General features: G+C 53.6%; 1 protein-coding gene across 2 annotated transcripts; it reads left to right on the top strand.

The window, feature by feature from the left end:
• Positions 1–26,253, top strand: IKBKE (inhibitor of nuclear factor kappa B kinase subunit epsilon). 2 transcript variants are annotated; one of them, XM_050763352.1, is made up of 22 exons: positions 1–236; positions 695–784; positions 2,965–3,079; positions 4,088–4,228; positions 4,915–5,044; positions 6,244–6,425; positions 6,849–7,009; positions 7,908–8,018; positions 8,309–8,488; positions 9,089–9,279; positions 10,017–10,081; positions 10,169–10,260; positions 10,499–10,585; positions 14,680–14,755; positions 14,877–14,989; positions 17,446–17,522; positions 20,231–20,270; positions 21,039–21,140; positions 22,404–22,500; positions 22,647–22,759; positions 23,296–23,367; positions 25,476–26,253. In XM_050763352.1, exons 3-22 carry the CDS (start codon positions 2,993–2,995, stop codon positions 25,507–25,509), a joined length of 2,151 nt encoding a protein of 716 aa, XP_050619309.1. In that variant the 5' UTR covers positions 1–236; positions 695–784; positions 2,965–2,992; the 3' UTR covers positions 25,510–26,253. The 2 variants fall into 2 exon arrangements, with proteins under 2 accessions (XP_050619309.1, XP_050619304.1); XM_050763347.1 differs by having other exon boundaries at positions 2,961–3,079.
• Positions 26,254–27,980: the final 1,727 nt, after the last annotated feature.

Below are 27,980 nucleotides of genomic sequence, written 5' to 3'. Positions count from 1 at the left end.
GAGCCAGGACTCAGTGCTGAGCTTGGTGTCCCACCGCCACAAGGAGGCAGGGAAGAAACCCACTAGTCCCAGCTCCTGGGGTGGCACAGGCCATTGCAACTGGCCCTGCCTGTGGGTCCTAAGGGCCCTTGGCCACCAGGAGGCTGAGAACACTGCTCATGAATGACAGCAAGCCCTGAAAGTTCTGGGAGTGCCACCCAGTCCCACAAACCTGCATCCCCTGCAGTGGAGATGGGGTGAGTGTGCAGCGTGTGGAGGGGGGCGGGGGTGGAATGAGGGGGCCAGGCAAGGGGCAGCTGCAGGGCAGCTCAGCCGGGCACAGGGGTGCGGGCCTGTCGGTAGTGGTGCTCTCACATAGAGCGTTGTGTGTGGCATAGAGGTGAGCCACCATGGGCCAACCACAAGCCCTCCCTGGGCTCTGCTTACCAACACCCAAAGCCAGCGATCAGCTCCCAGCACCTGCCCTCACCTTTCCCAGGGTCTTTCTCCCTGGCCAGAGTCTCAGGAGTAGGAGATGCCGGGAAAGTCTCCCTGAACAGTTGGGGTATAGAGCTGGAAACCCCCAGCCCAGCCCTCTGGGGGAAGGTGACAAACAGGAAAGGGTTAAAGGGCTAGAGCCGGTGGCCTTTGATGGAGGCTGAGAAGCAACTGCACTGAGGGGCGCCTCTCATCCGCCCTCCTCTTTCCGGTGTAGCTCAGCTCCTGGACGTGCCACAGACAGAAAGCATAACATACGCTCACCAGGAAGAGCCTTTGCCTGACTCAGGGCAGCTCAGAGTGTGGGGTAAGTGCATTTGGCCACAGCAGAGCCCTGAGAAGGAAGGGGAGGGGAGAGAGAGATGGGTGGGCGGTGGCTCACATGCTTCACTGTCCACTGCTCATTCATCCAACCACTGGTTGAGGGCCGCTGAGCCCTTCTATGCACCAGGTGCTTGGGGTGGTGGGGGGAGGATCTGCAGAGCGTGCAGAGTTGAGCCAGATGTGCCACAACCAGAGCTCCTGGGCACAGAACCCAGGGGCACGCCGCCTGTCTGGGGCTCTGTGCTTTGCACCTCACTGCCTATTATCCCAGAGTCTTCAGCTGTTCCTCGCCCCAGTACCAGAGCCTTTGGTCTTGATTTCAGCCTGCTCTGCTCCAGCCCCAGCCCTCAGACCTGCTGGCTGGCTCCAGCCTCAGCGGGGAAAACCAGACCCACTCATTCATGCTGAGCTACTGTGTTGTCTTCAGGAAGCCTCTCAGTACTTCAGTTGCTTCTGCGTAAGGTCCACTCCTACCCGATCTGAAACTAGGAGTTGACCACTGATCTCTTCAAGGGGCCTCTGGCTCAATGAACTGACATTATCAAGGATTTGCGTTTTTAAAAAAGATTATACAGAGAAAAAGTTCAGAATGAAGGAACATAGGATTCTAGGCATGGCAACCCTCAGTTTGAGAACCTCTAAGATGTTAGAACATGAAGACACCTTTTCTAGTCTAGCGTTATTTAAAAGTATTTAAGTGGCCAGGCATGGTGGCTCACACTGTAATCCCAGTACTTTTGGTAGGAAGCCCATGTGGGCGGATTGCTTGAGCTCAGGAGTTCAAGACCAGCCTGGGCAACATGGCAAAAACCCATCTCTACTAAAAATACAAAAGACAGCCAGGTGTGGTGGTTCACACCTATGGTCCTAAGCTACTCAGGAGGCTGAGTTGGGAAGATTGCTTGAGCCCAGGGGGTGGAGGTTGCAGTGAGTCATGATTGCACCAGTGCACCCAAGCCTGGATGACAGAGTGAGACCTCATGTCAAAAAAAAAAAAAAAAAAGAAAGTATTTAAAGGATGGTGGCCCTTCTAATGCTTCTGTCCCCAGGTATCCCAAAAAGGCCAGCCCTGGCCTTATTTTTCAGAGAGAAATTGAGTTTAACTTCTGAGGATACACTTTCTGGTACTAATTGCTTTAGGAGAACCAGGCTGTGGAGAAAAGATGAGGACAAAGATGGGAAACAGACTTGTAAGATGTTTCCGATTCTCCCAATGGCCAAATGATGAATTTTGCCTCCCCTATACCCTGCTCTCACACACACACTCACACGCTTCTCCCCAACCTCCTACACAAATACACACACACACACACTCACACACACACACACACACACACACACTCACACACACACTCACACACACTCACACACTCTCACACACACTCACACACACACTCACACGCTTCTCCCCAACCCCCTACACAAATACACACACACACACTCACACACACACTCTCACACACACACTCACACACACACACTCACACACACTCACACACTCTCACACACACTCACACACTCTCACACACACACTCACACACACACTCACACACACACACACACTCTGAAGCAGCCCGGTCTCTCTTGGAGCAGCACGGACCCAGCTGTCAGCTCACAGCTGCAGGAAGTGGTGGGTCTGGCGGGCAGGCCAGCAGGGGCTGGGGGAGTGGCTCCAGGCTCATGTTGCAATCCTGGAGATTTGTGGTAGTGTGGGAGATGCTGCCTGACCCCAGGCCCTTCCTCCTATACTGTTTCTGCTTCCTGGGACAGTCTCAAGCCTGGATGCCAAAACCCAGAATCTTCAGTGCTGGGGAGAGGTGATAGAGACAAGAGGTTTGTCTCTGTTGAATGACCTGCCTGGGGAGGGGCTTCAAGGGGACTTGGGGAGCCAGGACAGGCAGAAGGCCAGGCCTCTTAGGTGGAACAGGTGCCGGCTGTGGGCTTAGGGCTCAGTGGGGGCCCTCTTGTTGTGCTGTGCGTCCTTTTGGGGAAGTTACTTAACCTTTCTGTGCTTCATACTTCCCCCACTCTCTTGCTTATGGAATGCCCACATGGAGCCCTTCTTAGGGTAGCCTTGGGGCACAGTTACAGGTCAGGCCACCAGTGGCCACCCCATGCCAGGAATGGAATCCTGGGCCCCCAGCATGCTCTTTTTCTAGGCAGCAGGTGACCAGCCAGCTCAGGGCAGGAGATGCAGAGCACAGCCAATTACCTGTGGCACACAGATGACCTGCTGGGGCAGGGGGCCACTGCCAGTGTGTACAAGGCCCGCAACAAGGTAGGAAGCAACCCTGGCCAGGCCTCTGGCCAGCCCAGCTTGGCCTCCTCATGCCTTGCAAGCTGGCCCAGTCAGCCCCCAGAGGGCATTGAGGGCGGTGGGACAGGGATCTCGGGACGTTGTGCAGCACACTCACACCGTGGGTTTGAGCAGAGGGATAGGGAGCTGAAAACGGCTCCTTGAGAGGAAGCCTCTGTCAGGCACGAGTTGGGCAAGAGAACTATGAAGTCACAAGGCAAACATCCGAGGAAGGTAGCAGCAAATGGGATCTAGGAAGAGCAGAGGCAGGAATTAGGCCTTGTTTGGATTTATCCTGCAAGAATATACGAGATGATATCCACTCTGTTTTACTTAAGAGTGGTAGCCGGCTGGGCGCAGTGGCTCACACCTGTAATCCCAGCGCTTTGGGAGGCCGAGGTGGGTGGATCACGAGGTCAGGAGATCAAGACCATCCTAGTCAAGATGGTGAAACCCCATCTCTACTAAAAATACAAAAATTAGCTGGGTGTGGTGGCGGGCTCCTGTAATCCCAGCTACTCGGGAGGCTGAGGCAGAGAATCGCTTGAACCCGGGAGGCGGAGATTCCAGTGAGCTGAGATCTTGACACTGCGCTCCAGCCTGGGGACAGAGCGAGACTCCGTCTTAAAAAAAAAAAAAAAAAGGAATTGGAGCCAGCCAGACCAGGTTCCAGTCCCTTCCCTGCTGCTAACCCCAGGGAGTGTTAGCTGTCCTGTGGTGATTGTCAATGGCAATTGTAATAATAACAACAAGCCACCCCTGGCAGGAGATCAGAATTTCAGGCTCTTGTCACCTCCCATTGCGGGACTGTCTACCCCTTGAGAGGAAAAGGAGGTGTGGATGGGAGCCCCCATCCAACCAGGCTCATCTCTGGGTTGGGCTGGCGGGAGAGGCTGAATGGAGGCCCAGGAGAGGGTGGCTGCTCCCCCGCGGGAGTGGGACGTGTGCTAATCCCCATGCTGTCTCCCACTGCTCCCTCCCCAATGGCAGAAATCCGGGGAGCTGGTTGCTGTGAAGGTCTTCAACACCACCAGCTACCTGCGGCCCCGTGAGGTGCAGGTGAGGGAGTTTGAGGTCCTGCGGAAGCTGAACCACCAGAACATCATCAAGCTCTTTGCGGTGGAGGAGACGGTGGGTCTGGTGCTTGGTCAGAGGATGGTCTTGTCCTGGACCCTTGTCGTCTGGGGAGAGTCAGGCCACACAACAACAGAGACTTGGTCCCATGCTCATCAGCAGGTCAGACAGAGCAGGCAAATTGCAGAAGGGAGCAAAGGGTGCAAGGGGGTGGGAGCAGTACACGGGAAAGGAACGATGGACAGAATCAGTACCTAAGCAGAGAGGGCTTCCTGGAATAGGTGACTTTGGATTCCAGTGTTTGAGATCAGTGTGAGGACAAGGAGGGAAGGCCAGGCTGGAAGCTGGGACCTGGAGAATGGGGACTCTGGGCTCCATCCCCGCTAAGATGGATGGTGTGATGATGGCACAGTGGCATGGGTGTGCTTAGTGCCAATGAAGTGTACACTTAAAATTAGTTAAAATGGGAAATTTTGTTATGGATATTTTACCACAATTGAACACCTAATCAAAAGAAGTAATACAAAGAGAGGTGCCGCCCTTGGGGAGACAGAGCCACCACTCCTCTAGGTTTCCTAGAGAGTCCAGATGGCACCTCCATACCCTAGTGTCCTTGAGACGCCCTCCTCAGCCCCATGTGTGTCTCTGGCCTTCTGCCTGTCCCATGGCTCTGAGCCACTTCTTCCTAGTGGGTGGGGAGGAGAAGCGCTGTCCTCAGGAGCCCCTCTCTGTCCCACCTGTAGGGGGGCAGCCGGCAGAAGGTACTGGTGATGGAGTACTGCTCCAGTGGGAGCCTGCTGAGCGTGCTGGAGAGCCCCGAGAACGCCTTTGGGCTGCCAGAGGATGAGTTCCTGGTGGTGCTGCGCTGTGTGGGTGAGCCCCTCCCTGTCCCTGCCTCCACCCTCAGACCAGCAGCAGGCCTGGCACAGACGCTGACGGGCAGGACCCAGGCGTCTGACTCCTGCTAATCATTCCATTTAAAATTCCAACTTAAAAATTAAACCTAAAAAGATTGTACACCGACGTTCTTAGCAGCATTATTTACAATAGCCAAAAGTTGGAAACAGCCTAACTGTGAAAACAAAATGTGGGCGGTTCCTAAAATAGAATATTATTCAGTCTTAAAAGGAAAGAAATTCTGACACCTGCTACAACATGGATGGACCTTGGTGACATTATGCTAAGTGAAAAAAGCCAGACACAGAAGGACAAATCCTGTATGATTCCACTCATACATTCATAGAGACAGAAAGTACCATGGTGGATGTCAGGGTCTGGGGGCAGAGGAGAATGGGGAGTTGTTTAATGAGTGCGGTTTCAATTTTGAAGAATGAGGCTGGGTGCAGTGGCTTATGCCTGTAATCTCAGCACTTTGCAAGGCCCAGGTGGGCGGATTATTGGAGGTTAGGGGTTTGAGACCAGTCCGGCAAACACAGTGAAACCCTGTCTCTACTAAAAAAAATACAAAAATTAGCTGGGCATGGTGGCGTGCGCCTGTAGTTCCAGCTACATGGGAGGCGGAGGCATGAGAATTGATTGAACCCGGGAGGCAGAGGTTGCACTGAGCCGATATTGAGCCGTTGCACTCCAGCCAAGGTGTCAGAGTGAGACTCTGTCTCAAAAAAAAAAAAAAAAAAAAAAAAAGTGGACAATGAGAAAAGTTCTAAGATGGATGGTGTGATGGTGGCACAGTGGCATCGGTATGCTTAGTGCCAATGAAGTGTACACTTAAAATTGGTTAAAATGGGAAATTTTGTTATGGATATTTTATCACAATTGAACACCTAATCAAAAGAAGTAATACAAAGAGGGGTGCCGCCCTTGGGGAGACAGAGCCACCACCCCTCTCGGTTTCCTAGAGAATCCAGATGGCACCTCCATACCCTAGTGTCCTTGAGACGCCCTCCTCAGCCCCATGTGTGTCTCTGGCCTTCTGCCTGTCCCGTGGCTCTGTCAGCCCATGGGAACTCCTGTGTCTCTGGGTCCAAGGACAGCCTGCCCACCAAGATGAGCCTCAGACACTAGACTTTCCCTGGCCAGAGCCAGCTAGTGGCTTCCCTGTCTGTCCCCAGTGGCCGGCATGAACCACCTGCGGGAGAACGGCATCGTGCATCGCGACATCAAGCCCGGGAACATCATGCGCCTCGTGGGGGAGGAGGGGCAGAGCATCTACAAGCTGACGGACTTCGGGGCTGCCCGGGAGCTGGATGATGACGAGAAGTTTGTCTCAGTCTATGGGACTGAGGAGTACCTGGTGGGTGAGCTGCTGGGGACCCGCTGCCCCCCTTGTGAGCCCCTCAGAGCCCCCATAGGGAGTGTGGCCCACCTCCTGCTTCCGACAGGGTTATGTCTCTCCCCTGTACCCCAACCAGAAGAATGCATTCTGTTCTCTAAGACAGAAAAGGTGAGGCTGCAGCCTGGCCAGGCCACCCAGCCTTGTGCAGTTAACTCCTTGCCGGGACTCTCGGGAGGATGGGACGTACAGGTCCCCAGGGCACAGGGTGGCCCGACGGAAACGCTCTGGGTAGGGCGAATGTGACACCCGTTTTTAAGATGACAAAGGAGAAGGATTTGAACAGTTCTGTTTTCACCTGCAGGCAGTGGAAGGGAGTCTGACAGGTTTCAGGCCCTTGCCAGCCCTCCCGCTCCATGGCCGCGTTCTGGTTCTCTCCGGCAGCACCCCGACATGTATGAGCGGGCGGTGCTTCGAAAGCCCCAGCAAAAAGCGTTCGGGGTGACTGTGGATCTCTGGAGCATTGGAGTGACCTTGTACCATGCAGCCACCGGCAGCCTGCCCTTCATCCCCTTTGGTGGGCCACGGCGGAACAAGGAGATCATGTACGGTGGGCCACAGGGCAGGGAATGGGACAGACTGGTGGTCCCCTGGCCCTTCTCCCACCAGACCCTGCTGTGTCTCCTGGTCCCCTCACACTCCTTTGGTCCACCCCCCACCCAGGCTCTTTGTAGACCTCTTTTTTTTAATCGGATCAAACAAGCAGCTGAGCTCTGCCCGGGGCTGCCGGGTGTCTGTGAACACACCCTGTGTTACTTCGGTGCTTCACTCTAGCCCTCCGCTCCCTTACTGCTCTCCTTGTCTTAACCGAAGCTCAAAGAGTGACTTGCCCAGGGTGGCAGAGCTCGCCAGGGGCAAAGGTGGCAGCTTCCTGTTTCCAGGTCCAAGGTCTTTCCATGGTTTTGTGCCATCGGACAGGGAGGTAGTAAGTGGCTGGAGACGGCAGCGGCTCCCTCTGAGCGCACCACCTGGAGCAGAGACGTCGGCTGCTTAGTGGGAAGGTTGCTGCACTCGCCTCAGCCCGGGGGTCCAGCTGTGTGGAACCTATATCAGGACCGTGAGAGGGACAGGAGACCCGCGTGGACAGGGGTTGTCAGGGAAGGCTGGACTCTGAAGGGAGAGAAAGAGGATGAGAGGATACTGGGGCCATGCATAGCATGGGCAAAGGTGTGGAGGAGGCTGGCCAGGCTGAGGGAAGTGTAGCTGGGAGGGAGGCAGTGGACGGGGCAAGGGTGTCTCTATCTGAAGCAAAGGGCTCCAGGAGGAGTGCTGAGGCAAGGTGCTCTCACAGCTGAGAGCCAGGTCTCTCACATTCCATCGCTCAGGCTACCTTTGGGTGGCTGGGTGACTTGAACCTGTGCTCGGAGCCCTTTGTGCTGAGTGTGTCGTTGCCTCGCAATGTGATGGCTGGGGATCCCGCTGACCCGGTCTTGCTCCCGCTAGGTACCGGATCACCACGGAGAAGCCAGCTGGGGCCATTGCAGGTGCCCAGAGGCGGGAGAATGGGCCCCTGGAGTGGAGCTACACCCTCCCCATCACCTGCCAGCTGTCACTGTGAGTGGGACCCTGCTGGGTGGGTGATGCTGGAGTCTGAGCTGGGTATCACTTCTCTCTGCTGAGTCAAGACTTCTGAGGCCTGTTCCAGCAGGTTCCGGGCATGCTGCAGGCTTGGGCACACCACTTTCCCATCTGGATGCTGGAACGAGTTCTTCCAGCTCTTCCTCCCCAACCCACCCGGCCCCACCACCTTGGTCCTAGCTCTTCAGGACATGCCCCTGTTGCCTGCTTAAGGAGGACAGGTCTGGGCCCCCACCCCTGACAGTCTCCATGTCCTGGGAGGGCAGGGGGCTGCAGAGCCAGCTGGTGCCCATCCTGGCCAACATCCTGGAGGTGGAGCAGGCCAAGTGCTGGGGCTTCGACCAGTTCTTTGCGGAGACCAGTGACATCCTGCAGCGAGTTGTCATCCATGTCTTCTCCCTGTCCCAGGCAGTCCTGCACCACGTCTACATCCATGCCCACAACACGTAAGTGGGGACAAGGGAGGGAAGCAGTGAGAATCTTCTGTACCCAAGCAGCGGTGCCTGTCCAAAGCAGCATCTCCCACAGTACGTTCCGAAGAGTGTATACGTAGGACCGCTTCTGGGTCCAAACATAGTTTGGAAAAAGACTAGATCTACAAAGTTAAAGCTAAACAGGTTTTCTTGCATGTACTTCAGAGAGTCAGTACCTTTTCTAATGCTAATATGCATTATACATCTGAGAAGTGTGTGCGTGTATGTTGGCTGTACATTTCCTAAATGTACGGCTCATAGAACCCTTGATCCCTGGATAATTTTACAGAACTAGGTAAATGTAATGGCAGTGTGACACGAAGAGGTGCAGACTCAGAGACTGGGTATTGGGACTCCTGGGGCCTGTTCCCACTCTGTCTCCATCACTATAAGATGTGAACTCTCCCCTTGGCCTCTCCACCCTTGATGACAGAGAAAACCACCCCCGTCCCTCCCTCTGCAAAACAGAGCCCTGCCTATGGGCAATGCTTAGCTGGGGCTTAGGAGTCCCTGGCCCCCTGCCCTGCCTACTGACACCCCCTGTCCTCTGCCCCCCACCATGGCTATGTCTAGGATAGCCATTTTCCAGGAGGCCGTGCATAAGCAGACCAGTGTGGCCCCCCGACACCAGGAGTACCTCTTTGAGGGTCACCTCTGTGTCCTTGAGCCCAGCATCTCAGCACAGCACATCGCCCACACGACAGCAAGCAGCCCCCTGACCCTCTTCAGCACAGCCATCCCCAAGGGGCTGGCCTTCAGGGACCGTGAGTAGAGCCACCTGGGCTGGATCTTTCTCCTCCCCACATTTCTTGCGAGACAGGAGTTTGCAATCCAGGCCATTGGTTACCTTCCTTTGTGGGTGTTTCCTTGGGGCCACAGGGAGCCAGAGGCAGATGTGGGTTTTAATTCTACAGATGCGGGTTCTAATTCTGCAGATGCCTCTGAGATGCCACATGATGTGGGCTGGTGGCTTGACCTCCCGGGGGCTTTCCAGCATCCTCAGAGCTGTGGAAAGAGCTCCAGTAGAAACAGAGAGATCTGGATTTAATGCAGTTTCCATCATCTCCGATTTGTGGGGAAGCCTCAGACAGTTTGTGTTGGAAGAAGCCCAAGTCTGAGCTCCTGGAAAGAAGGGAAGGGGGTCAGGGGTCCAGAGCTTGAGCCTTTCTCCAAATCCTAGCAAAAGTTTCCTTTCTTCTCACTTGAATAACTCCAGTTTTATCCTCCTGCTCTGAGGCTAGGAAGGGGTATTCACCTCAAAACCTGTGGGCAAGAAGGTGATTTAGTCCATTTTCGGCCCTTGGGCATGAGCATGTAGTTCTCAAAAGTGGCCACAAGGTGGCAGTGAGGGATCACAACTTTAAGTGCGGCCAAGGCTGGCAAGGTGAGGGGCTCAGGGTGAGTTGCAAAGCCTGAGGTGGGAGATTGGCAGTGAGGGGTGAGTGTGCGCTGGACTTAATGAAAGATAGGCAGGCCCCTCAGACAGGGTCTTTGTCTGCAGCTGCTCTGGACGTCCCCAAGTTCGTCCCCAAAGTGGACCTGCAGGCGGATTACAACACGGCCAAGGTGAGGGGCAACCTCCAGGTGGCAGGGAGGGGCATGGCCCAAGGGTAGGAGGTGTGGGACCTGGCCCTGTGCACCTCTGTGTTTCAGGGTGTGTTGGGCGCTGGCTACCAGGCCCTGCGGCTGGCGCGAGTCCTGCTGGACGGGCAGGAGCTAATGTTACGGGGGCTGCACTGGGTCATGTGAGTAGCCATGAGGGCTGGGCACAAAGGGGGAGGCGGGCAGGAGCGGGAGGTGGGCAGGAGGGGGGGTGGGCAGGAGAGGGAGGCGGGCAGAGAGGGGAAGACCAGCAGGAGGGGGAGGCGGGCAGGAGGGGAGGCCGGCAGGAGGTGGAGGCCAGCACCCTGGGATGCTGTCTGCATGCACAGTGCTCTGAGTCCCCCGATCAAGGCAGCTCTGACTCAGTCTCCCCTTGGACAGGGAGGTGCTCCAGGCCACATGCAGACGGACTCTGGAGGTGGCGAGGACATCCCTCCTCTACCTCAGCAGCAGCCTGGGGACCGAGAGGTGGGTGTTTGCCCCAGGCCGCTGGGACCTCTCAGCCCTGCTCTGCTGCTCCTCACCCTTAATACCTCCAACAATGCACCTCTCCTCCCCAACCCAGGGCTCCTGCCTTCCCTGCCCTCCTAGAATAGAGGCACCCCCACCCTATCCCTTATCCCCACCTCACCAAATAACTGCAATGGCTCCCCCCAAACCCAGTCCCTCACCTGCAGGGGAAGGGGCCCATGGGGGCACAGACTCTCCAGGTACCAAGGTGGCCTCCCTATCCCAGGAAGGGGCTTGTGTCCTGCCAAGTCCTTCTCTGAATGATTTAGAATGCTCACGCTATGCCAAGTGCCAGCAGAACTCTAGGGGGAGGACTCACACCCACACACAGAACAACATCCCGGTGGTCTTGTTCTCCACGCCTCATCTCCTGCTTTCTCTGACTCTTCAGCTTATCCTTGCCTTCCTTGGGTTCCCTGCCCCAATCCTTGGAACCTGACTCCCTCCACTCCCGTGTCTCGGGCTAATTAGTGGGGATGAGTTGGAAACAGAGAGAGACTGGGGAGGAGGAAGTCAGGTGGAAGGGTCTGGAGATGGGGAGCGTGGGAATACTTCATTGGTCAGAACACGATTGAGAAGTGGGCACAGCACCCCAAATCCTGGAAGGCATGAGGCCATGGTACGGGTGAGGGTGGGAGCTCTGCAGCCTAAGGATGCCACTGGTGGCGGAGTCTTTGGGGACAGAGGATCAGAGACTGCGCAGATGCCTGAAGGCCCTCCTCCTCTCTCGCCACCCCCCAGCCCTTGTCTCCAGGGAGCTCCAGGGAGTTTCCCAGCTGTGGGCTGACTCATGCAGCCCCGCGTGCCTCCTGCTTGGCAGCAGCAACACAGATGATGGGGCAGCTGGGAGGTGGAGGAGCAGGGAGGAGGAAGAGGAGCATCTCCAGATAACAGGGATGGAGTCTCCATCCAGACTGAGCCCCTCTCAGACGGTGACAGAGAGTGGGGTTCAGTCAGCAGAACTGCGAGTGAATCTCCTTTGAGCAGAGCTCTGTCCAGGACACAGAGGGGGCTCCGGGTAGATGTGGCCTCCTGTCATTCAGAGAGGCCCATGCTTCCTGCGGAGCAGCTAGCCCTTCCTGGACATGTGAGGGCTGATGGGATTGTTGGGTAAGAGGAGACTTGAGATGGGTAGAGGCAACCACGGAGGCCTTCCTGAAAGGTGAGGCTTTTAAGGCCAGAAGGAAGGAGAATACCTCAGGCAGGAAGGTCTGTGCAGAGACAGAGAAGAAAAGGGCCCTGTTCAGGGGGAACGAGGGAGTGCTGGGGAGGCTTACTGAAGCCACAGTCATGACGGCAGGTAGCCCAGAGCTAAGCCAGAGGCAGACAGAGGTGGGTGAGGAGGGGAGGAAAGAATGCATAGGGCCCTGGAGGGTCCAGCTAGAGGGAGGTTGGACCCCAGTAAAACAACCAGCCGGGAGCCACTGTAGATTGTTGACCTGGGAAGATGTGTTTGGAAAAGCTTTGTGGGTGTCTGTCTGCCCACTTGCCCTGGATGGACAGGGGCTGGGGGCGAGTGGCACGCTGGCCTAGATCTGGCGTCCTGGCATCCTGGCGTCCAGTGGTTGCTGTTCCCCTGTTATGGCTCTGCAGCCTCCTCCAAGGCGGCCTCGGTGGTATGTCTAGAGAGCTCGGGTCAGGCGAGTGCCTGCTTTGAAGCCTATTTCAGCCTCCCATCAAGGAGGAAGATGGGGAGCAAAACTAGTTGTGAGCAGGGAGCCAGAGGGCCAGGTGCAGCCTCTTCTCTTAGTCTGGGTGTGACTCCAGCCCGTTGTCACCTTCCCCTACCTGGGCCTCTGTGTCCTCATTTCCAAAATGAGAGGGTTGGATGATCTCTGCGGCCTCCCAGCTCCCACATGTTGCAAGCCCATTCTTGCCTGAACATCCCCAGACCTGTAGATTCTCTTAAGGTCTGAAAACACTAGCTCCACCCGCAGTGGAACCAGGTATTTTCATGAGCTGAATGTCACACTGGAGGAACCCAGCACCTCATGCCAAGTGGCCCACCTTTGCCCAGCCTGGTGACTCGCCCCTCTCCGAGTGTGCTCCTCCTGCCTCAGGTTCCCCAGGACAGCTCCTCTGGCAGAGCAACCTTGCCTTTGTCCTAAAGCTTCCTGGCCCTCCTGGGCAGCTGCTGTCATCCGGAGGCACTGCTCAGGCAGCCAGGATGGGCTTTGGGAATCCTAGGGCTTCCCCCAGCCCCACCACCAGGCAAGACTTTCCAGACAAGATTTCATCTCTGAGGTCCCTTTGGATCCCTGTAAACACCTTATTAGGTGGCAGGAAGGAAATTTGTCTCCTCATTTTATAGACGAAGAGCCTGAGGCCTGGAGAGCTAAAGGACTAACCCAAGGTCATGCAGATAGCAAATGTGACTGCCAGGACTAGGACTCGAACCCATGTCTCCTGACTCCCTGTGGAGATGGATTGGGTCCAGCCTCACCCTCTTCTGCCATCAAATATCCCAAACCTTCATCCGTATGTGCACTCAGTAAAGCCTTCAACATCCATGCACTGACGGACTACTGTGTGCTGAACACATTGCTAGGCACTGGGGCCGTATGAGGAGCAGAGCAGCGGCACCCCTATCTTCAAGGAGCCTGCAGTTCCTTCCTGATTCTCTCTTTGCTCAGCTCCCCTTTCCTCCCCTAATTCTCCATTCCCAAGCCAAAATACACAGGATACTTTTTAAAATCATGATTATTACTAAAATGTATATACTAATGGTAGAAAGTTAGAAAACAGAAATAAGCAAAAATAAGAAAATTAAAATCCTGTATCCTACTATCTAGAGATAGGTTATCACACCTTAGAAGGACACAACCTTCTAGATATTATTCTACTACGCGTAAACATTAACCAACATGAAATGATGGTGTATTTGCCATTTTATAACCTGTTTTTGGGATCACGTCCACGGTCCCACCTTCTGAACTCATCTAGAGTTTCCCCTTGAAGTTGTTTGTCTTGTCCTTCTTTCTCAGCATTTCCTGTAAACTGGGAAGTTTAAAAAAAAATTTTAGTATTTTATTTTATTTATTTTCTTTTTTTTTTTTTTTCAAGGCAGAGTCTCACTATGTTGGCCAGACTGGTCTTGAACTCCTGGCCTTAAGCGATCCTCCCACCTTGGCCTCCCAAAGTGCTGGGATTACTGGTGTGAGCCACCATGCCAGGCTTTTATTTTGTTTTTTATTTTGTTTTATTTTATTTTATTTTATTTTTATTTTTGTAGAGACAGGGCCTCACTATGTTGCCCAGGCTGATCTCAAACTCCTGGCCTCAAGCAATCCTCCCACTTCTGTCTCCCAAAGTGCTGGGATTACAGGCATGAACCACTGTGCCAGGCCTAAACTGGGAGTGCATAAGGCTAGATGGATTCCAGTTGAACATTTTTTGCTAGAATACATTATTGATGATGCCGGGTATTGTATGTCGATATACCATTGGCTGGTGACAGCCTGATTCCTCTACTGTAACGTTACATTTTCCCTGTAGAAGAAAGAAACAGAGTGGTGTGACCTTGTCACCGTGCAAATGCTCACCCCTTTATCATCTATCATTGCTTGTAACGCTATGCCTCAGATAACAATTTCACTGGGCAGCAAGATGATAATGTTCAAACTTCTGATACATCATTGCCTAGTAGTCTACAAAATACAGCTTTTCCCTCATCAGAAAGCTGTTGGTTATCAAGAAATACAGTTTCTACTGGACAGGAACTTAATTCTTTCTCTTTAGTTACAAAGTTTCCTGGTAAGGAGATCATTAATAGCAGCCTTGCATCATGGGCCCATGGATTTTCATAGACTCAAGGTGTTACAGTCTGTCTCAACCTTTATTCTTTGCAATACTCAACAATGTCACAACTTGGGTGAGTAGGACCCTCTTCAGGATGGTGCCTCTGTCCCAAACACAAAACTCCCCAGAGACCCGGAGAACCACCAAGGCTGTCCCAAGATGCTATGCCCAGCATGTGCCCACAGAGCTCTCTGCCTCCCACCTTGGCTGCTCCCAAGCCCCCAAATGTGGCCTTTCTCCTTGCCTCCCTCAAGGTCCAGCAGCGTGGCTGGAATGCCTGAGATCCAGGAACTGAAGGTGGCCGCAGAACTGAGGTCCAGGCTGCGGACTGTGAGTGAGGCTGGAGGGCAAGGGCTTAGCAGGATCAGAGCTGGGGGCCCATGGTCCAGCCAGCCTGCCCACCAGTGCCCAGGCTGAAGACCCCACGGGGGTCTGCCTTCTTGCCCCACAGCTAGCTGAGGTCCTCTCCAGATGCTCCCAAAATATCACGGAGACCCAGGAGAGCCTGAGCAGTCTGAGCCAGGAGCTGGTGAAGAGCCGGGATCAGGTACATGAGGACAGAAGGTCTGTGGGATTTTCCTTCTTTGTGGGGTGGGAGTGGGGGAGTGGGCAGCACCAAAGGTCCAGTAGCCTTTAGCCTTTACAGACGTCAGCTTGCATTCCCCTTTCTCTTGGCAAGGGTGCTAGGGCCTGGGGGAGTGGAGGAGATCCAGCAATGAACAAGAACCCCCCGCCCTGCATGCCCCAGACACCAGCCGGGAGGAGAAAACGATCTGGGGTCCTGCTCCCATCTGGGAGTTTGAGGAACATTTGGGAATCTTAGCAGGTGCAATAATTCTGAATAAAAGAAGACTTTAGTTCTCTTTCTCGTGTCAGGCCCTTGGGCAGGTCCTCTCACATACAGCATCTCATTGAATCCTGAAAACAATAATGATGCTACGATAATGCCCTTTTTGTAGAAGCTCGGTCAGTGAGGTTAACTTATCCCAAGTCACAGCCAGTAAATGACAAATGACAGAGGTGGCTTCAGGTCGGATCTGTCCACCTCCAAAGCCTATGTTCTTGGCCTATGCCAGGCAGGGGTTTACAAGATTTAAAGCACGACTGTCCCTTTCAACAGATATAGAAATACCCCCTTCCCCCAGCCCCAGCTGACTGTGTGGAGCCGCTGCCTACCTTGCCGCCTCTGACCAGGGGGTGGGTGGTGCCCAGTGCAGACCTCCTCCCCATTCTCTTTGGTGCCTACTGTAATCTGGGCCTATCCCCATCCATCATCCCATGCCCTCAATTCTAAATTCAAACAGCTCTGAACACCACAGGAGGTTTTCTTAACTGTTTTGGTCATAAAACCTGACCTAAACCGAATGAGGCTCTTTACAGACTTTATCCCACTTGGGGTGAATGTTCTTGTGGTTCTTTGGAGATGTGAATGTGTTTGATTAGGAGTTGATGCCCTGCTCAGGCCGTTCCACAATACACTGTGTGGGCACCAAATTGCCTTTCCGATATCAGAAGACAATTCTGAATTCAGAGCACATTTGGCCCCGAGCCTTTTGGATGAAGGCTGCAGATCTGAGGCCTGTCCTTTTGGATGAAGGCTGAGGATTGAGGCCCCGTCCTTTTGGATGAAGGCTGTGGATCCCAGGCCCTGTCTTTTGAATGAAGGCTGTGGATCCCAGGCCCTGTCCTTTTGGATGAAGGCTGAGGATCTCAGGCCCTGTCCTTTTGGATGAAGGCTGTGGATCCCAGGCCCTGTCCTTTTGGATGAAGGCTGAGGATTGAGGCCCTGTCCTTTTGGATGAAGGCTGTGGATCCCAGGCCCCGTCCTTTTGGATGAAGGCTGAGGATCTGAGGCCCTGTCCTTTTGGATGAAGGCTGTGGATCCCAGGCCCTGTCTTTTGAATGAAGGCTGTGGATCCCAGGCCCTGTCTTTTGGATGAAGGCTGAGGATCGAGGCCCCGTCCTTTTGGATGAAGGCTGAGGATCGAGGCCCTGTCTTTTGGATGAAGGCTGAGGATCGAGGCCCTGTCTTTTGGATGAAGGCTGAGGATCGAGGCCCTGTCTTTTGGATGAAGGCTGTGGATCCCAGGCCCTGTCTTTTGGATGAAGGCTGAGGATCGAGGCCCTGTCCTTTTGGATGAAGGCTGTGGATCTGAGGCCTGTCCCAGCTACTTCGTCTTCCACCTGCATATTCCTGGCGGGGCAGGCTCCTTCGGCTGGCAGAGCCCTGGAACAAGCCCGTGCTCTGTTCAGAGTCCAGCTCCAGAAATAGCAGAGATGGGGTCGCTTGGAGGTGCTGCAGGGAGGGAGTGGAGCTACATAGGCCTGAGGGTGAGGAAGAACTTTCCCCACACACTCCTGACTTCTCAAACAAAGTGTTTGTATCCAGCCTGAAAAGGGGAAGGAAGAAATAATAACGACCTTCAACCCCAGACCAAGAAGGTCCTCAGGAGATCATCTCCCCCATTCCTCCACCTCCAGGCAGGACCAAGGCCTGTTGATTCATTCTTGTTTTCAACAAGGATTATTGATTCATTATTTATGTGAAGTTTCTGCTGTGTGCCACGCATTGGGTAAACCAAGAAGCTATACTCTTCTGCCTTTTCCAGTCGACCAGAGAGAGATTTTAGCTCCCCTCCATCCCCAGCGGTCACTGCCAGACACGCTCCTAGGTTTCAGGGGGACTAGGCTTCTTCCCAGGGCCTAGTCCCACAACTTCTCATGTAGGAAAGGCCACGTTCCTGTTGCCTGTCCTGCTTGGCTTCCTGTCTCTCTTGTCTCTTACTTAACTCATGCTGTGAGTGCATGTATGTGAGAGAGAGGAAGAATAAGCCATGAGAATGAGAGAGGGCTGGCTGACTGTATGGGGTCTCAGATAAGCCTAGAGACAGTCACCTCCACTCCCAAATTGATCCCCCAAAACTGTGGCAGTGAGGCTCCTCTGCCACCCTTCGCCTCCCTCCTCTTTGCTCTGTGCCGTTAGATTCTTCCAACACCTGGTCCCTGTCATCTGCCCACAGCATCCAGCAGATTCAGTGCTGTTTGGACAAGATGAACTTCATCTACAAACAGTTCAAGAAGTCTAGGATGAGGCCAGGTGAGCCCGGGGAGGGCAGATGCCCCTTCTCTCTCCTCTGTCTCCCTTCTTTCTTCCTTTTCTCTGGTGAGTCGTTGCTACCAGTGGCCACTAACCTCCAGCTGGTGGTCTTGGAGGCCCACTAAGTGGATGGTTCTGTGCAGCTGCTCTAGGGCAGGGCCCCTGTCTGCAAGCTGCCTGCAGGCCGGTGGGGGACGTGAAACCTTTACATGCCTGCCTGTTGCCACATGAGAGACTTGGATCACGTGGTTGGGGGATCCAGTGGGGGATCCACCAGGCTCCTGGAGCCTCGCTGCTCTAGGAGAGGTGGTCCTGGAAAGAGATCCCTCACCTTGGCAGAGCATTTTAAAGTATAAAATGTCACTGTCCATTGTGTCCTTGGGGCACTGAGATAGTCAGGTTTTCCAGAAAAGGGGGGATCAGGAGAAGTCCCATTTTGAGTCACTGAGTCAGGCATTTTGGCTGCATGATCCATTAATCCTCACAAGGACGTTGTGGCAGGCGCAGCCCATTCACAGACTCGGGGGTGGGAAGCTGCGTGTCCAAAGTGACTGCCGTCGTGGGGTAGTGCAAGGGGGGACCCAGGGAGGGCTGGTGAGGGGGTTGGAGGGAGCCTGCGGAGGCTCCAGTTGACACTTCTGGTTGGGGAACTAACACACCAGGAACCAAACCTCCCCCTCCCCTCCCAGGCCCCAGGCATTTCCTAATCTGTAGACTGAAGGTCTTGGGCTTGATTGCCAAATTATCTTCTATCCTTGGGATTATCTAAAAACCACTGTCCAATAGAAATGTAATGCCAGACACATGTGTAATTCTAAGTCTTCTAGTAGCCAATTTTTAAAAAGTAGAAACAAGTGAAATTAATTTTAATGTGTTATTCAAACCAATATATCCAGTGTCATTTTAGCGTGTAATCAATATAAACAAAATCACTAAAGAAATACCTTATATTCTTTTTGTGCTATCACATAAATACATAACTTATTTCCTTAGCAATTCTGTTTATATTGATTACATGCTAATATATATATTTGAGATTCTCTGTCACCCAGGCAGGAGTACAATGGCATGATCACTGCCCACTGTCGCCTCAACCTCCTGGGCTCAAGCCATCCTCTCACTTCAGCCTCCTGACTGACTGGGACTACAGGATGCTTTCCCATCACTTTATGGTTTTATATTTCACATATATATATAATTCATATATATATATATATTACATTGATAACACATCTCTGTTGGGAAACTAAATTTTATATGTGTGTGTATGTGTGTGTATATATATATACACACACACATACATGGAGCTGGGTGCGGTGGCTCATGCCTGTAATCTCAGCACTGTGGAAAGCTGAAGCAGGAGGATCACTTGGGCCCAGGAGTTCAAGACCAGCCTGGGCAACATAGTAAGACCCCATCTCTACACAAAGTAAACAGAACTAGCTGGACATGGGCATGTGCCTATAGTCCTAACTACTTGGGAGGCTGAGGTGGGAGGATCACCTGAGCCTGGGAGCTGGGAGTTGGAGGCTGCAATGAGCTGAGATCACACCATTGCAGCACTCCAGCCAGGGCAAGAGCGAGACCCTGTCTCAAACATCAACAACAATAATAAAACCTCTAGACATCACTACCTTCCCCATTTTATAGATGAGAAAACCAAGGCACAGAAAGGTTAAGCAGCCCAAGTAATCTAGGCCCAACTGCTTTTAACCATCCCATGTCACAGCCTCAGAGCAGTTTTACTTCTATTGCTCTTTAGGAGTCCTTTATTAAAATTAAAAATGAACATCTAACTGTTAAAACCCAGCGTGTTGAAAGATACCATTTTTTAAAAATGCCCAGTGGTCTTCAGGGCACTCTCGCTTGAGCCTCACGGGACTCCCGTGTGGAACCTGTGATGGATGAGGAGACAGGCTCAGCGAAGTGAAATCACTCGCCTAGAGCCGCCTGCCAACAGGAGAAAGGGCTGAGGTTTGTCCCAGGTCTCTTGGACTGCACACATGCTCTCAGCTGGCCAAGTGCAGGGCCCAGGAGGGGGACTCTGCTATTGGAGGAGCGGGATGGGGAGGCCCACCGAGAGAACCTCCATCATCATTTCGTCTTGTGGCTGCCGCCACCCTGGAGGCCCATTCCTGCGGAGAGCAGCAGGGGGCAGCATATCCCTAGTATATGAGCCTTAGGGCCCTTCAGGAGGCAGCCAAGGCCATGAAAGCTTCAGCCTTTGTGGCAAAAGTGGCTGGGCAGAGCGGGGAGGTAGAAGGTGGTGGCCTGGTTTCTCTAGCTCATTGCAGGCAGAGCCCGTGAACATTCAGGGATGAGACCATCCAGCTGCAGGCATCAGTCACTCTGGGAGGGTGCTAGATAAGGGGCTATGGCTGACTGAGCCTCCTTCCAAGCCCATTCATCCCCCACCTCCCACCCGAAGCATCCCCCACGTCCCTACCCTGGCCCTGCACTTTGGGCTGCCTTCCCCTGGGGCCCTCATACAACTTCCCCATGGCTTCTTGAGGCCCCGGCTTTGTCCTAATCAGCTACTTGGGTGCTGGCTTCACTCCTTTGCCCTTCCTTTTCCGCTGGGCCGTGAGTTCCCGTGAAGCAGCATGGGCTGGGCCGTCTTCATCTTCGTAACTGTCTCCCGACCCTTGCTGCACTCTGTTTGGTTGACTGATTGAATAGGTGACATCTGTCCTGTCTGTTTCCTCCAGGGCTTGGCTACAATGAGGAACAGATTCACAAGCTGGATAAGTGAGTGGCCTGTCCACCTGCAGGCGGGTGGGCAGGAGGGTGGGTGTCCTCGGGGCAGAGCAATCCTCAATGCCAGAGGAGAGGCTGTGAAGGGCCCTGCCCCGGGCTGCAGCTGAGCAGTTGGGGATAATAGGTTATCTGGGGCCAGGGGAGGGAGTGTGCATAGCTTAGTTGGAGGGAGGCTTCTCAGATGCAATCTTGATGTAACTGGATTTGCTTCTGGTACGGACAAGACGGTTTGCAGGCTTTTTTTTTTCTCTGTAGTTGTCCCTCACTGAGGGACCACTTACCACTTCCTGTTTCTGCCCTCTGCCTGCACCTTCCCTGCCTCCCCCTGCTCCTCTGTCTCCCATGTTTCCTGGACACACTCATGTCCAGGAGGCCCTCCCTGATTTAATGGTTATCTGGGAACTCACTCCCCCAGTTCTGCAAGCACCCAGACCCCCTGCACACGGACACACACACCTTCTTTCCACGACTGCCTCACTTTCCCTTCCCTTTCTTGAGGACTAAGCTTGAGCACGTGTGTGTTCCCTGAGGACCCGCTGTGCGTCTCCCATGTCTCCCTGTTGATGTGGGTTTTGCTGGCCACCGCAGCTTCACAATCCAAGTGTGTGACCGTCCTTCCTACTTTCCCAGAGACATAGCCCTGCTGTGGTCGCAGGGCTTGGGCACTTATGACAAGGTGGCGACGGAGACTGAGGGATGGTGGGCTTGTGCACAGTGGTTCTGGCGGCTCATCTGTGCCTTGGTTCCCTGTCATTCTAGGATGAATTTCAGCCATTTAGCCAAAAGGCTCCTGCAGGTGTTCCAGGAGGAGTGCGTGCAGAAGTATCAAGCATCCCTAGTCACGCACGGCAAGAGGATGAGGTAACAGCCCTTCCTGAGCTCATGGAGCCCAGGGCCTGGCCTGGCCCTTCTAGACTTCAGAGGACCCAGGGCTTTGTGGAGCCCTGAGGGAAAGGGAGGAACGAGTGAAGGGGTGTGAGCAGATGAGTGGTTTTGTGTCTCTGGGTGGACCAGGCAGTTGGCTGGGAGATTTCTATAGCTTAGCTTATTTAATCCCACAACACCTGCCCGATACGGCAGATATCATCACCCTATTTCCTAGACGAGGAAACTGAGGATCTGAGAACAGGCATCCTCTGCACATCACATGGCTAGTAAGTGGCAGACCCAAGACCCATATGTGGCTCTGTCTGCCTCTACAATCTGGGCTTTTGAGGGTAAAATCAAATCAAATCTGGATTCTTTCTACCGTTCCACCTGGTTGTATTGAGAAATCTCCTTTAGGAGAACACTAGATCCCCCTGGGATAAGGACAGTGGCAGTGGCCCTTAAGGAGAATCCTCTGTCACGCCGTCCCCTTCAGGAGTTTTGGGTTCCACCTTCTCAGATCAGGCCCACTCTCCATTCCCCTGCCTGTGTGAAAGTTGGCCCCTCCAGAGAAGAGAGGACAATTTCCCACGTGCTGCCACATTCTGAGGCCTGTAGGACCTCACCTTGTTATGGGGCTGAGACCTGGGCACTCACCTGTCCTCATATCGGAATACCAATGCCTGCTTCTCCTACTCCAACCCACCACACATTCTGGTGTAATTGCTCTGGTGCAGGGCTTGGATATCAGTGTAGTACAGCTTCTCCAGGTGATTCTAATGTGTGGCCAGGGCTGAGCACCAACCCCTGATTTCATGGCTCTGGGCCTTGGGGAAAATGTTCCTGCTCCTTCTCTCCACTTAGAAGCAGAAGAGAATTCACTCTGGAAATGAGAGTGTGGGCAGTTCCCCACACCGACAGCCCTAGTGTGGGCTATCCTCTGCCTCTCTGCAGCCTGACTTGTGCCACACTCACCATAGCTGGCATGTGTCACCCAGCCCCAGCCACACACATGTTGTTGGTGCTCCCCACTGCGGCTCTGAAGGGGCCCTCCCAGCCTCAGCCAGCTGTGTGCATCTGCATTATTGCAGTGGGGCGGGCAAGCGTGGAGGGCACAGCTGGCAGGGCAGAGGCAGCGAGGGATGCAAATACCCAGGACCCACCTGTGTCCATGTGCAGACCCGATGGCAGCTAGGCAAGCCCTGGTGAGTGGGCTGAGTCCTGCTCTAATTCTAAGTCTCTGTCTGTTCTCTTGAGGGTGGTGCACGAGACCAGGAACCACCTGCGCCTGGTCAGCTGTTCTGTGGCCGCCTGTAACACAGAAGCCCAGGGGGTCCAGGAGAGTCTCAGCAAGGTGGGCATGGCAGAGGAATTCTAGGTACCCTGGGGATGCAGGCTGGGGCTCTTGTTACCCATGTCTTCACCTCCTCAAGTACTGCCCTTACCCAGCCACACATAAGCTGGCTACTAAGTGCTGACCAAAGTATGGCTTCCCTGCAGATCCTGGAAGAGCTATCTCACCAGCTCCTTCAGGACCGAGCAAAGGGGGCTCAGGCCTCCCCGCCTCCCATAGCTCCTTACCCCAGCCCTACACCAAAGGACCTGCTTCTCCAGTAAGTGCTGGGGAGAAAGGGGGTGTGTATCTGTGTGGAAGGGAGTTGTGGGGAGCGTGCTGAGGTTAGACCTTGAGGGGTTTGGCCTCATGCCAGGCCTAGGAGGCAAGATTAAAGAGACTGGCTGGGTGCAGTGGCTCACGCCTGTAATCCCAGCACTCTGGGAGGCCACGGTGGGTGGATCAACTTGAGGCCAGAAGTTCAAGAGCAACCTGGCAAACATGGTGAAACCCCAACTCTAGTAAAAATACAAAATTTAGCTGGGTGTGGTGGCATGTACCTGTAATCTCAGCTACTCCGGAGGCTGAGGCACAAGAATTCCTTGAATCCAGGAGGCAGAGGTTGCAGTGAGCCAAGATAGTGCCACTGCACTCCAGCCTGGGCAAGGGAGCAAGACTCCGCCTCAAATAAGCAAACAAAAAAGAATAAAGAGGCTTCTTTGGTGGGGCTGCAGAGGATGGTGGGCCTCCCAGGAAAGGGGTCTGGGCAGGGCAACTTCCAGCCTCAGCCACTTCTCCTGCCTCTGCCTTGGGCAGCATGCAAGAGCTCTGCGAGGGGATGAAGCTGCTGGCGTCTGACCTCCTGGATAACAACCGCATCATTGAACGGTAAGGAGCTTTCACCTTGTGTGGGTCAGGGCTGGGTCTTCAAGTTACCCTTGCCTGGGGGCGGCGAAGAGTCCCCAAGCCTGCCCATGCAGGTTTGATGACACGTGTCCATTTTCCAAGCAGCCCTGTTGAAAATTAGGCGTTTTCCACAAATGAGTTGACATCCTCAGGAGGTGTAGGATTCAATTATAGCCTTTAAAATGTGACCCCCCATGCCGTCAGGGAGGTGGGGGCCTGGAGGCATGGGGTTTGCGCCTGTGTCCAGCTCTGCACTCCATATGTACTCTGTGCCCAAGCTGCCCCAGACCGCCTCCTTCAATCACAGCCATCCTCAGGGTAGGTGCTGTTTTCATCCCCATGTGCTACCCCAGGAAGCCACAGCACACACACCTTGGGTACGATGTCCAAGGCCAGTGTTTCTCTGGCCTTGTGGGGCTCCTGTCCCTCCTGCCAATGCTCATGCGCCAGCCCGGGGCTGCAGGATAATCTCCTGATTCAACTCCCCTCCTCGGGGCACTGAGGGGTCGTGAGAGGTTGGTGTGGGAACGCAGCAGGGCTCCGGCTCGAGATTGAGATTTTGTGTACCAGTAAAAGTTCTTTTTCTTTTTTTTTTTTTTTTTGAGAGGGAGTCTCACTTTGTCACCCAGGCTGGAGTGCAGTGGTACTGTGTCGGCTCACTGCAACCTCCATCTCCTGGGTTCAAGCAATTCTCATGCCTCAGCCTCCCAAGTAGCTGGGATTACAGGCACCCACCACCACATCCAGCTAATTTTTATATTTTTAGTAGAGATGGGGTTTCACCACGTTGGCCAGGCTAGTCTCAAACTCCTAGCCTCGGGTGATCCGCCTGCCTCAACCTCCCAAAGTGCTGGGATTACAGACATGAGCCACCACACCTGGCTACGTACCAGTAAAAGTTCTAAAAGAAAACTCAAGACCAACAGAGTTACTAGCTGCTCACATAACCAAGTAAGCACATTTGAAGTGAAAAAAAAAAAAAAGCCCTGCCATCGAGTAACCCCACTTTATAAAACACATGTTATCACCAAAGAGAGATAACCTCAGGATAAAGGATGGTCCTTGCTTGCCCTGAAGGCCAGCAGCCCTGTTTATATACATGTACACACGTGCACGCATCTCCCACTCCTGCCTATCATCCTCGTGTCTGTCATTTTCCTGTCTGGGAACCAACGGCGGGGTAGAGTCAGCAGAGTTTCCTACAGGATTTCAATCCTGACCCTGCTTCTCACCAACTGCGTGATCCTGGGAGGCGTGTTCAGCTTTGTGCTTCACTCCCCTCCCCTGTGAGACAGGAGTAATAATTTCTACCTCATGCTCTTGACATAGGGATTAAATAAAACGAGATATGCGAGGTGCTTGGGGGTAGGGGCTGTGGAGGGAAGGGCTCACTAAATGTGACTTCTTCCCCAGAGGCCACTCCAGTCTGACACTAGAATTGGGGCCAGGAGGTAGGGAAACCAGGAGCAGAGCTTGTGGTTTGTCCCCAGAGTTTCAGGGGGTCCTTGGGTAAGGGAGGAATCTCCTCCCTGTCCTGTTCCAGCAAGAGAACCCGTCCTCTTAAACACCCACAAAGAGGACATTTGACAGCTTCTTGGAAGGATTTTCCAAAACAGCCCTCTTGGTCAGGAAGTTCTAATTTTAGTGACAACATAAATTGCTCTTGCTGTGTTATGTGATCTATTTGCAGATAGCTCAAAACTTTATTTTAGTGAATTTTCACTTCCTTATTCAGAGCTGTAGCCAAAGAGCCAAATGAACCAGTTTAAACTCCTTTCTCCTCCTCCTAAACCTTGGCTGCACATTGGAATCACCAGGGGATCTTTTAAAAGTACAGACGCCTGGGTCTTGCCCCAGAGACTCTGGGTGCAGCTTGTGGTTAGGATTTGTATAAGCTTTCCAAGTGATTCCAACATATAGTCAGAGGTGAGAGCCAGTGGGTTCTTGTCAGGGAGTGAGGCTGCTACAAGAGGAGAGCTGAGGACTTGAATGGCTCAGTGTTCTTGAAAGCTAGTTGTGCTGGGTCCTGGAGTGTGGTCTGCAGGCCTCTCCAACAGGTGGGCAGTGCTAGCCTGTACCTTTTCTTGTAGGCTAAATAGAGTCCCAGCAGCTCCTGATGTCTGAGCTCCATGGGGCGCGTGAGGCATCCTGAAGCATTAGAATGATTCCAACACTGCTCTCCTGCACCGTGAGACCAACCCAGGGCAAGATCCCATCCCATCACATCAGCCTACCTCCCTCCTGGCTGCTGGCCGGGATGTCGCCAGCATTACCTTCCACTGCCTTTCTCCTTGGGAAGCAGCACAGCTGAGCCTGGGCACCAGGCCACCTCTGTTGGGACCCACAGGAAAGAGTGTGGCAGCCACTGCCTGGGCTGACCTTTCCATCTTCTCCAGGCTCAGGTACTGCTCCTCCATGCCCCTGGCTGGGCTGTGGGGAGAAGAGGCTTCCATATGTCCTCCCACTGCCTCTGGTTTACAGGACTTCACTCCCTAGCCAACAGGAGAGGAGGCCTCCTGGGGTTTCCCCAGCGGACTAGGTCAAACGACCTCATCACAGTCTTCCTTCCTCTTCAAGCATTTCATGTTGAACCCAGCTCTCTCTGCTCCCCTGTGATTTCTAAGGGCCACCACTCTCAGCCCCAGGCAACGTAGAGCCTCCTGTTCTTTCTATGCTTGGTCTGACTGAGCCTAAAGTTGAGAAAATGGGTAGCCAAGGCCAGTGCCAGTGTCTTGGGGCCCCTTTGCCTCTCCCTCACTCTCTGAGGCTCCGGCTGGTCCTGGGACATGCAGCCAGGCCTGTGAGTCTGGGCAGGTCCAAGGCCTGCACCTTCAAGAAGTGGAATAAATGTGGCCTTCATTTCTGTTTCTGGTGGCTCTCCCTGGGCTGTGTCTGTGAGGCAGGGAAGGCTCTCAGCTGAGTGTGCTTGGCAACCAAGTCGGGTCTGGGCGGGGATCTGTGAGAAGTGCTGGGAAATGGGGGTGGGAATCGGTCATGTCCTGATTTCTGCCTTTCCCCTAAATGGGCCCTAATTTCAAGGAAGAACCCAAGGGGTGCCTTCCCATTCCTTGCGTTCTCTTGCCCCCCATCATTTGGAAAGCTATGTGAAGGGCCTGGAACTTAGGGAGAAAGGTATTCTTTTTTTTTTTCTTCAAACCCACCATCTAAGTGGCTACTGCTTTTTTCCCATCTCCACCACTGTTCAAAACCTAGGCTATGTCCTAAATAGTGGGTTTGAATAGTAGTATGGGTTATTTTAAGCATTCCTTCATTTTGTCTAGAATCTAGAGTGGTGCCTGGGCAAAGCATTCTGACTTTTGCAAACTGCTTGCAAATTTACCTCCAGCCTTCCCATAAACCAGAGCTGGACTACCCACCTACCTGGGTGGGTGAAGGAAGGGGAAGGGGAAACGCAGTAAGGTAGCCCCAGTAGGAGAGAGAGATGAGTGGGAAGCCCCACTGTGCTTTGAGGCATGAAGACACATTATGCTTGACTGGAAATGACCCCAGAGATCCTTCCTGCCCATCTTCATGGGAGCCCCCACATCCTGAGGCCACTCTACTGACCTGGCAGGGCCAGAAGTGGGGAAGGGTGAGTCCTGGAGGCTGCTGTCCTTTGTGCTCCTTCTCTGTGGAAAGACCAGCATTCTAAAGGCCCAGGGGAAGGTGGCTGGAGGTTATTTCCTTGCATCAGGCCCAACTGGCTTTGTGTTTGCTATTTGGGCCTCAAGCCCATGGAGTCACTTAAGCCCAGGGGTTCAAGTCCTGGGGCCTCAGAGGCCAGCTGCTGCCTCGATGTTTCTGGGTACTAGACCACCTCTCGCCCACTCTCCTGGCCTGAATTTCTGGCCAACACTTCCGGCCCATGAGTGACCCTTCAGGGAAGTCCCACAATGGGTTTTCCCTGGCAGCAGCTGCTGCTCTGGACCCCATGTGCTTGGTGGAGCTCAGTGAAGAGCCAGGGGATCCCTGAATGCCAAATGCAGATTTTTGGGAGATGATATGATCCAGGCTCTATGATCTCATGAGCAAAGCCCATGAGATGTGGTGGACACTCACTCAAAGGCTTCAGTTCAGTTTGTTTGTCTTTTTTTTTGGGCAGGGTTTTGCTCTGTTGCCCAGATTGCAGTGGAATGGTACAATCTTGGCTCACTACAGCCTTGACTCACTGTAGTGATCAAGCGATCACCACTACTACTCACTGTAGGACCAAGCAATCCTCCTGCCTCAGCCTCCCAAATAGCTGGGACTACAGGCGTGCACCACCACATCCAGCTAATTTTGTATTTTTTGTAGAGATGAGGTCTATGTTGCACAAGCTGGTCTTGAACTCTTGAGCTCAAGCCACCCTCCTTCCTTGGCCTCCCAAAGTGTTAGGATTACAGGCGTGAGCTACCACGCCCAGCAGCTTCAGTTCGTTTCTATGCCAGGCAGAGCTGCTGACATCAGTGCCTCCCCGGATCTGAGGTTCTGCAGAGCTGCTGATTCCATCTCAGTAGAAAACGAGGAACTGGACCAAGACCCAGAACAACCCAAAAGATCCTCAGGTGTCTGAAGACCTCTTTAATGTACCTCTCCATTCTCTGCAGTGATTC

Source organism: Macaca thibetana, chromosome 1, assembly GCF_024542745.1.
Source record: "Macaca thibetana thibetana isolate TM-01 chromosome 1, ASM2454274v1, whole genome shotgun sequence".
NCBI classification, from domain to species: domain Eukaryota; kingdom Metazoa; phylum Chordata; class Mammalia; order Primates; family Cercopithecidae; genus Macaca; species Macaca thibetana.
This window is presented reverse-complemented; position numbering and strand designations above follow the sequence as displayed.

Bases quoted from the DNA above. Each gene is read 5' to 3' on its own strand.
- IKBKE (XM_050763352.1), top strand. From the start codon at position 2,993: ATGCAGAGCACAGCCAATTACCTGTGGCACACAGATGACCTGCTGGGG. The intron at 22,501-22,646 runs GTGGGCATGGCA...GCTTCCCTGCAG, and splicing joins TCCAGGAGAGTCTCAGCAAG to ATCCTGGAAGAGCTATCTCA. The intron at 22,760-23,295 runs GTAAGTGCTGGG...TGCCTTGGGCAG, and splicing joins CCAAAGGACCTGCTTCTCCA to CATGCAAGAGCTCTGCGAGG.